The sequence below is a fragment of the Brachyhypopomus gauderio genome, unplaced genomic scaffold (assembly GCF_052324685.1).
Source record: "Brachyhypopomus gauderio isolate BG-103 unplaced genomic scaffold, BGAUD_0.2 sc70, whole genome shotgun sequence".
Taxonomy (NCBI): Eukaryota; Metazoa; Chordata; class Actinopteri; order Gymnotiformes; family Hypopomidae; genus Brachyhypopomus; species Brachyhypopomus gauderio.
This window is the reverse complement of record NW_027506891.1, coordinates 635,001-645,000: the sequence shown is the minus strand read 5'-3', so window position 1 is coordinate 645,000 and position 10,000 is coordinate 635,001. Positions and strand designations below refer to the sequence as shown.

At 42.9% G+C, this 10,000-nt stretch overlaps 1 protein-coding gene across 12 annotated transcripts in view; it reads right to left on the bottom strand.

The window, feature by feature from the left end:
- Window positions 1–10,000, bottom strand: part of ppfia2 (PTPRF interacting protein alpha 2) — a 286,573-nt gene that overhangs the window by 9,122 nt on the left and 267,451 nt on the right. For 11 of the 12 annotated variants that reach the window (XM_076989764.1, XM_076989762.1, XM_076989765.1 and 8 more), the window contains 4 exons: window positions 7,507–7,569; window positions 1,442–1,474; window positions 807–982; window positions 357–454 (listed from right to left, as the gene is read on the bottom strand). In XM_076989764.1, the coding sequence (XP_076845879.1) occupies window positions 357–454; window positions 807–982; window positions 1,442–1,474; window positions 7,507–7,569 (370 nt within the window). The remainder of the gene's footprint in view (window positions 1–356; window positions 455–806; window positions 983–1,441; window positions 1,475–7,506; window positions 7,570–10,000) is intronic. The other variant, XM_076989766.1, reaches the window with a different exon arrangement.

The window sequence follows — 10,000 nt, the reverse complement described above, 5'->3', positions numbered from 1 at the left end:
TCTCATGCAGACTGCTCTCACCTCTCCTCTCATACAGACTGCTCTCACCTCTCATCTCATGCAGACTGCTCTCACCTCTCATCTCATGCAGACTGCTCTCACCTCTCATCTCATACAGACTGCACTCACCTCTCATCTCATGCAGACTGTTCTTACATCTCCTCTCATGCAGACTGCTCTCACCTCGCATCTCATACAGACTGCTCTCATCTCATACAGACTGCTCTCACCTCTCATACAGACTGCTCTCACCTCTCATCTCACAGACTGTACTCACCTCTCATCTCACAGACTGTACTCACCTCTCATCTCATACAGACTGCACTCACCTCTCATCTCATACAGACTGCACTCACCTCTCATCTCATGCAGACTACTCTCACGTCTCCTCTCCAGTTCCTTGCGGTCGTAATTTAGCTTCTTCAGACACATGATGCCGTACTGCAGGCTGGTCCTGTTTAAACAGCAGACAAAGAACTGCCATTTGAATCCATGTTGGCGTATTTCACAGCAGAGTATCTTTTTTCTGTTTGTCAGCAAGAATCCCAGGGAGGTCTGAGTTTCAACAGGGCCCTTTTTATAATACACATGCATATATTTACAAAACACAAAATAAACATGCAGTGTGCATCTGCACATCTACATGGATGGTAGTAATGATTATCTGTATAAAGTGGATGACTACCACTATGTTCCTTTCACAATGTTATTAGTGCAGCATTGTTTTGACCATGAATGTGCAAACACATTTTTAGGCTCCGCCTGCCACTCTGACGTGTGCTGTGAAGCTGTTTTTCGTGCTGTACCTGTGAAAGCTGTCCACCATTTTGAGGTGGACTCTCAGGTCCTTCTTGGTGAGGTGGTCCAGCATGCGTGCATCCACCAGGCACTCCATGAAGTAGCTGCGGTACTGAGGAAGGCCCAGACTGGGCAGCCACTCGTTACCGATCCACTCGTGATTCATGTCCCCGTACGCCAGAGTCTGTGATGCAGACATGCACACGGAGCCAGTTCAGACACAGAAACAAACAATTATGTGGCTTTATGCAGGTGGACGACTTCATAATTAGCCTTTAAAATGAGCGTTGATGTCTGCATGTGCATACGAATGCTGGCTTGTTGAGTGAACTACAAACAAGTATAGATAAAATTGCGCTTAACCAAGAGCTGCGTGACACTGGGTGATTAGACCGACGCTGTGATCTTCACCTTTGTTTGGTTGCTCTTACATCTATGCAAAGAATTGTTGCTAAAACTCTTATTTCTGCTCTTTTAAAAAAAAATGATGAGGCAGGTTTACTACCTTCTCAGTGCATGTATCATCTCTCACAAATACAGATTAGGATGCTAGAGGTGACAGAACTATATACAACACCCTCTAATAGCCTGATCGTAAATGGAACAAACTCAGAATGAACTCTCACCTGTCCATCAGTCTTACCTGAGACCAACTTCCTTCTTCTGACTCAGACTTCTGTGATCAGTCGATGTCAACAATAAGCACAGTGTTAACAGATGTTGCAACACACAGACATTTTCAACACAGACCTAATTCAAATACATTTTACTTTCCATTGTAATTTAATGTGACTGTGCTCCAGGTTTATAAAAAATGCATGAATATGTAAAGATCTGCAAAGACCTCAGCTCAGCATTCAAAATCAATGTTTCACATATCCACATAACTCACATATTTCATATTACCATGGCTGTACACTGTTAGGCCAACTGGTGTGTCCTTTATTCAGTGTTAACATAAAAGCCAAGAGGTCATTGGATCCATTTCAGGATTCATTTAGGACATCAGCCCAAAGGCCTAAATACATGTCATTACCATTAGCTGGCATTACCTATTAACTGACATAATTAACACAGTGCTTTAAGGCTTTAAGGCACAGTGCTTTAAGGCACATAAAGGTTTTGCCCCTTCATTGTGATGGAACTGGTTTAATGCAGGTTTTGGGGTCTCCCTGCTTGGTCGCAGGGTTTCAATTCAACGAACACACATTCTCTGACATTCAGGTCAAATCTCAGATTGTTGCCCAAGTTCTTTCTCTTTGTTGTCCAAGCCATTGGCAACACACAGTGTTCTGTCCTGTTGGGACACCCAAACACCCCCACATTCCTTCTGGCTGTGTTGAAGTTTGACTTCAGTATTTGCAGATAATTATTCCTCATGAGGTTCTCTCTCTCTCTCTCTCTCTCTCTCTCTCTCTCTCTCTCTCTCTCTCTCTCTCTCTCTGTGTGTGTATATATATATATATATATATTACACATACACACTTTCTCAAGCATCGCTTGTTAATTTCTGATCATAATCTATGTATGCTTTGTTTGACGGAAACCTGGTCCTGACCAGATGACTATATGACCCTAAACTAAGCTTCTCCCTTTGTTCATAACCCCCGTCCAAATGGTTGAGGAGGTGGTGTCTCAAAAATTCGGCTTCAAGTTGAATTCTTTTGAACATCTCATCCTCACTGTATCAAATGTTTCAAATTTAACAACCAACAAAGCGTCGCAGTCGTTTATGTTAATTACTATTTACCGCCCCCCTGGTTCATACTCTGAGTTCTTGCAGGAGTTTTCAGACTTCCTGTGTCATGTAGTGTTATCAGCCGATAAGGTGATTATAGTTGGTTTTTATATTATAAAAAAAAATTATATATTTTAACATCCATTTTGAAAATCTATGTGACTCTTAGCAACTTTTCAAGCAATTCTTGATTCAATGGGTATCACTCAGAATGTGGTGGGTCCTACGCATAACTGTAGTCATACTTTAGACTTGGTCTTGTCATTTGGTATTGACATATCCAGTTTAGCAATTCTTCCTCAGAGTGAGGTTGTTTCTGACCACAGCCTCATATCATACGAGTTGTGTTTAACTGACTGTGTTCATCGGCCATCCCGCTACCAAATTAAACAAACTATAACATCCAGTACCATAGCCGCGCTCACTGATATTTTACCGGGTCTGACTAACACTGATCCACCTGTAGCTCCTGGAGCGTTTCATCGAGCACATCAAGCCTTCTCTTCAACATGCAAATGTATCTTGACAGCTGTCTGGTCATCTCTGATGCCCTGTTAGAGTCCTTCTCCCCTATTGGTCGTGAGGAGCTTATTTCACTAGTGGAATCTGCTAAGTCCTCCACATGCATACTAGATGCTGTACCAACCCATCTACTTAAAGAGTTACTGCATAGCAATGTTGAACCTTTGCTTACTATAATAAATTATTCTCTGAGCCTGGGCTACATTCCCAGTTCATTTAAACTTAACAACAGTCATCAAGCCTCTAACTAAAATACCTGGTCTTAACCCCCAGGAACTGTCAAACTATAGGCCAATTTCTAATCATAATCAATTTCTAGTCATTCATATCCAAACTTTTAGAGAAAGTAGTTTCTTCACAACTCTCTTCCTTCTTACAGACAGAACATGTCTTTGAGTTATTTCAGTCTGGATTTAGACCCCATCACAGCACTGAAACGGCACTGACTAAAGTACTGAATGATCTCTTGGTATCCTCTGATAAAGGACACATTTCTTTTCTCATACTGCTAGACCTCAGTGCTGCTTTTGACACCATTGATCATAATATTCTACTTAATAAGCTGGAGACACTCATTGGCATAAGAGGTCAAGCACTCTACTGGTTCAGGTCCTACCTGACAGATCGTTACCAATTTGTACTAGTAAATAACGAATGCTCAGAGCATTCTAAGGCAAAGTATGGTGTCCCACAAGGATCTGTACTGGGCCCCATATTATTCTCATTATATATGCTACCCCTGGGCACTATCATTCGTAGGCATGGTATTAGCTTTCATTGCTATGCAGATGATACTCAGTTGTATATATCTTCCAATCTGGATGATCTCACTTCTGCTCGCAAGATTGAGAACTGCGTCCAGGACATTAAAAACTGGATGGCGTCTAATTTTCTTCAACTAAATTCCATTAAGACTGAGGTGCTGATTCTTGGGCACAAAGTTACTAGAAGCAATTGGGCTGATATTCTCCTTACCCTAGATGGTTTTTCAGTAACACCTAAATCTACCGCAAAAAGCTTAGGTGTCACTATTGATTCGGATCTTTGATTTGACACACATATATGCAATGTCACTAAGGCTGCCTTTTTCCATTTACATAATATCGCCAAGCTGAGACATTTAATTTCATTAGCTGATGCAGAGAAGCTGGTCCATGCTTTTGTCTCGTCGAGATTGGACTACTGTAATAGTCTTCTAATTGGATGCTCTAAACATAAAGAAGCTACAACTTGTACAAAATGCTGCAGCTAGAGTCCTAACTAAGGCTAGAAAATTCGATCATATTAGTCCCACACTCGCGGCACTAAACTGGCTTCTGATTATGGAATATCCTTCCAGCTCCAATCCGAGATTCTGACACAGTTCCAATCTTTAAATCTAGACTTAAGACTCACCTATTTAATCAAGCCTTCAGCTAATATTCCCCTTGTAAGTTGTGGGGAATTTCTGGTAATCTGAGATGTTGATGCTATCATCCAGCTGTATCATGGCATCACTCTAGTTGTGACAATGACTTGACTGGAAAGCAATGTCTCAGTGAGCCCCCATGCCAGTGGTCACCTCCGAACCCCTCTCTGTATCTCTGAACCCTCATCTTTTTGCATGCTTCTACCCAAGACAATTACATGCAAGCACCTACAATCACCTGGGAGATGGTCTGGCTTGCCAGTGGATGTACTGATGCCGGGGTTAGATATGCCATTTCCGCAAGAGGACGTGCTGATGCTCCTACCTGAGGCTCACCATCTGCACTGAAGGGACTGTGACTACTTGGCCGGGGAACAAGGACCTTAAACATTATCTGTAGAACCATCCTGCGCACCAGGGACTTGTGCTAACGGGCCGCCCAATGGAGGATGGGTTCCCTTTTGAGTCTTGGTCCTCCCGAGGTTTCTTCCTAATCTGCTCCAACCCCCAGTTCTGCTCCAACCCCCAGATCACCACACACACAACCCCCAGATCCAGTGGTGGACGAAGTACACCAATTATGTACTTGAGTAAAAGTACAGTTACCTTGCATTGAATATTACTCAAGTAAAAGTAAAAGTATTCACCTCAATTTTTTACTTGAGTAGAAGTACAAAAGTATCTGCCTTCAAAAATACTTAAGTATTAAAAGTAAAAGTAAAAACCTTTTTTTTCTTAGCGTCACATCAAAACCCCTAGGCCTACTCGATCAAAAGGTGAACAGGAAACAGTGCCTTACATTTGCCTAGCAAACACAAAATACACAAAACTAGCCTATATTATCCTCACAACATTCATCTCCAAACTTTATCCATATTAATAATTCACACTAGAAAGGTAGACAAGTGGACAAACAGTTTTATATAAAAACATAATTTACCACCAAACAGAACAATAATTTCGAACTGGCCACTTCAGTCCTAGCTTGGGGGACTTTTTCTGAGGTTCTACGTTGTCCACCACATGGCGGGACAGGGAAGCTAGAAGCTCTAGCACCTAGAACTAGAACTGTGTGCAGCCCTACCAACTGAACTCATAATATTAAACTTGGCCGAATAATTAATATAATAATAATCAGAGTTGCCAACTATCACGCAATGAGCGTGAGACACACGCATTGACTGTCTTTACCAGAGACCGTTTTCACTCGCACTACACTTCACATACATCCGATTTCTCACACTGAAAAAAAATCTAGTTTATTTACCTCTGATCTACATCTATGATTCAATGAGTTACTAGTTCGCTGTGGCGCCAACCACTGGCCATCGATCGCGACATAATCCTTAATTTGTGTCCAACAATTTACACTCGCCGCCACCCCCGCCAACATTTTACACACATGCCTCCGCCCCGCCCCCCAACCCTGATAATAATAATTTTAATAATAATTTTAATAATTTTGCTTCGCTCATATTTACTTGCCTTTGCCTCCCTCATATGAATAAATTGCGAAGTTCGCTTCGCTTGGCCAAATTCGCGTGTATGTGTCCCCGGCTTTAACGTTTGATGTGGGAGTCTCCTGTGTTAAACTGGCGCTTAGCATCTCCACAGATTGCAATTCGGGTACTAGCACATTGCTTTGGATAAAAGCATCTGTTAAATGTAGTGTACTTCAATGTGATATAATTAACCGGGGTATATAAACCTACTAATCTAATGGTGAACTTACTTCGATGTGTTTTTTCAAGTTTGACAGCGAGTTCATAAATGATGACAGCGATGTGTTCTTCGGAATGCAGAGGAGGAATACGAATAATTCTTCTTTTCGAGGAATACAAACACTTCGGCTAAATAAGGCCAGGGGTGTTGGGGGAAGACATCTGTTGCAGCCATGTCAGATCCTCAGCCATTTAGCGTACAAATCTTAATCTCTTACTGAGTGCTGATTGGTTATAGTCTGTGACATGGTACACTTTTACCTTTCGGTATTTTATTAAACGTTGATTTAAAAATGAAAAAGGAACGAGATGTTTCTGTAAATGTAACGAAGTGAAAAGTACAAATTTTCGCTTTGAAATGTAGTGAAGTAAAAGTATAAAGTCTTACCAAATAAAAGTACTTGAGTAAAGTACAGATACATGGAAATGTTACTTAAGTACAGTAACGAATTACATTTACTTAGTTACTGTCCACCACTGCCCAGATCACCACACACACAACCCCCAGATCACCACACACACAACCCCCAGATCCCCACACAGTGTTTGGGAGTTGGGACAGGCCAAATATATGTGACCTGGAGCTCACTGAAAGACTGGGATGGAAAATACAGGCAAGGCATGCATTAATGTTTCTGATCAATTGTGCCATCACTGTAAATGCTTTAGGTGAGATTTATTTATGTTTCTAGTCTTTAAGCAGGTGGAACCAATGAGAAACTGGAGAACACTGGTGTTTGGGGACCTGAACAACCAAAAACAGTGTGATTGATTTAGTCTTCCAGGTTAAATTAGACTGGATGACTGGGAGGAACAATAGATCAATTTGGGTCTATTGTTAGCATACTACTCTTTAGCGTGCTATTCCTTAGCATACTTTTCTTTAGCAAATCAATCAATCAAAATTTTTTTATATTGCGCTTTTTACAACAGTTGTTGTCACAAATCCACTTCTGGCCGACGCCGGACAAGAATGCATACTATTCTTTCGTTCATACTTTCTGTGATTTCATGAGATAGCAGAGGCTCAGTCAGAGCCAATGTTACAGTTATTACAGCAAATGAAGTTATTTATAATGTCTTGTACTTCACTTAGCCACTGAATTACTCAGTTATTAAAAATTATAAATTTAGGACTGTGGAGTTGTAGACCCACAGTCACCTAATATTGTATATACATAGATGAGGATTGGGACAAGTAAGACCTAGAGAGTGTGTGTATCTGAATATGAAATGATATGGAAAGACATTTAAATGGGAAGAATGTTCTGAAGGAGCAGAAGGGATCGAGGAATGGAAAGTGTGCAGGGGCAACTGACCGTTCTGGAGGGGGCTGCAAGGGTCTCCATTTCCTCGTGGGTCACCCACACATTGCCTGATGGCTGTGTGGGCGGGCCCAGAGAGAGCAGTCATCCAATGGGAAGGGCAAGCAGTGTTAAAGAAGAAGAGCAGCACCACTGTAAGCCAGTAGCGTTACAGCATCACAGTCAGATAACAAGCAAGCCCCGCCCTCATTGGCAAAGCGCTCAAACAAGATACAAACACACTGCAAACACACACACACACACACACACACACACGTCACACATTAAACATATTTTAAAACAGCTACTGCAAAGAACTCACATGAAGAGCAGGTATAACCGCAAATTGCTTGTAACATGCATTGGTTAGTAATCCATAAGCATTATTCACAGCCTGCATCATTGAAAAGGTTGTGAAGGAGTGTAGGTTAAATATTAGGGATTTCAATATTTGGGTAACTCTCCTTTTGATGTTTTGTGTGAGTATGCAAGTGTGTGATATAGAGTGTGAGTGTGTGTATGTGTGTAAGAGAGAGTGAGAGCAAAAGTGAGAGAATGTAAGGGTGTGTGTGTGTGTGTGTGTGTGTGTGTGTGTATGAGTGAGTATAAGTGAGAGAATGTACACTACCAGTCTAAAATTTGGACACACCTAGTTTATTTATATTTAATATTTTTTACATTTTAGAAAAAGGTATCAACAGTATTTTGAAGGTATCAAAATTATGAAATACCACTTGACTATGTTGTACTAAACCAAGATAGATTGCTTAATAGATGGATGTAGATTGTAAAGGTCTTCAGAGCCAGCATTTCTGGACAGTTTGGGATGCTTGGTTTTTTTTTAACCAGCTTCATGAGGCAGCACTGATGATGCCCTGAGTACCAAACACCTCGTAGATGCACTGGAACACATCAGTGATGTATCCTGGGGTCATCCTGGGGTCATCGGGTGTTTCGGGTCTTGCAACATCATGCACCCTTACCCAGGAGACCCAGCCGAGTCCCGACTTGCGTCCCAGTAGCAGCTCACGGATCTGCCCTCTTCATCCAACGCCACCTGGTGGCCTTTTGGGCGGCTTCACTTGTGGACTTGATGGTCGTCTTCTTTGCGGCTCCTACGATGCCAAGGCTGCTGAGGACCTTGCACAGATTCCACCCTGCAAATCGTATAGCGTCCAGCCGCGCTCCCTGCACTCCTCCACCAGTTCCTGGTACTTCACCCTCTTCCTCTCACTGGCACGTGAGCTATGTACATTTAAAACAATGGTGGTTTAAATTGATGTCCACTCAGTTTGTATTGTCTATCTTTTTGCATGCTTCTACCCAAGACGGTTGGATACAGGCACCTACAAGCACCTGGGAGATGGTCTGGCTTGCCGGTGGATGTACTGATGCCGGGGTTGGATGTGCCATTGCCACAAGAGGACGTGCTGATGCTAGCTCCTACCTGAGGCCCACCACCTGCACTGAAGGGACTGTGACTACTTGGCGGGGAAACTAGAATCTTAACTATAACCGTAGAACCATCCTGCGCACCACAGACTTGTGCTAACGGGCCGCCCAATGGAGGATGGGTTCCCTTTTGAGTCTTGGTCCTCCTGTGGTTTCTTCCAAATCCCCTCCAACATAGGGAGTTTTTCCTTGCCACTGTCGCCTTTGGCTTGCTCATTAGGGATCTGGACCCATACGATTGTAAAGCTGCTTTGTGGCAACATGTGAAAATTGTGAAAAGCGCTATATAAAAAATAAATTTGACTTTGACTTCCTCTCATTGGCTTCCTCCATGTTTTCTTCCCACTGTCAGCTCCAGTATGATCAGGTGTTTTGAAGACTGAGAGGTCATGATTATATCTGGGTGGAGAGATGTTCCAATGTGCTGGGGGAACATCAGCTGCTTACCCATGTCTACCTGCAGTTGCCAGTCAGACGCTGTGTGGAGTAGGCCTGATGTTGCATGTTGGTTTGCTCTGGGTTTTTCTCCAGCTTTAACAAAGCAGATTGCCTTCTTTGGAGCATGATGGTTCTTGCTGCAGCTGATGACTGAGGCTACGCTCTGAGCGACTGCCTTAAGCACCTGGTCATGGCCCCAACGATAGCAACCATCTGCCAGAGCCTTTGGGCAGCTGCTGAGGAGATGTTTTGAAGAGCCTCTACCAGAGCACAGTGGGCAGGAAGGTGTTTCACTTTCCCCCCATACATGGAGGTTCGCTGGACTGGGCAGGGCATCGTAGACAGCTTGCAGGATTGAATGCTGGTAGGTCCAGGCTTTAAATCTACCAGGCAGGACAGACTTGTCTACCTTAGTGAGCCAGGTTCCAAGTTCTAAGCTGGCCTTCTGGATGGCTGCTGAGTCCTTCAGGGTGGAGTCGAAGAGCTTGCCCAAGCTCTTCACGGGTTGTTCTGTGATCATTGGGGTGACAGTTCCTGAGATGGAAAAGCGGAACTTGTCAGTCACCTTCCCCTTCTTCAGCACCATGGATCGTGATTTGCAAGGCTTAAAACTCATCCT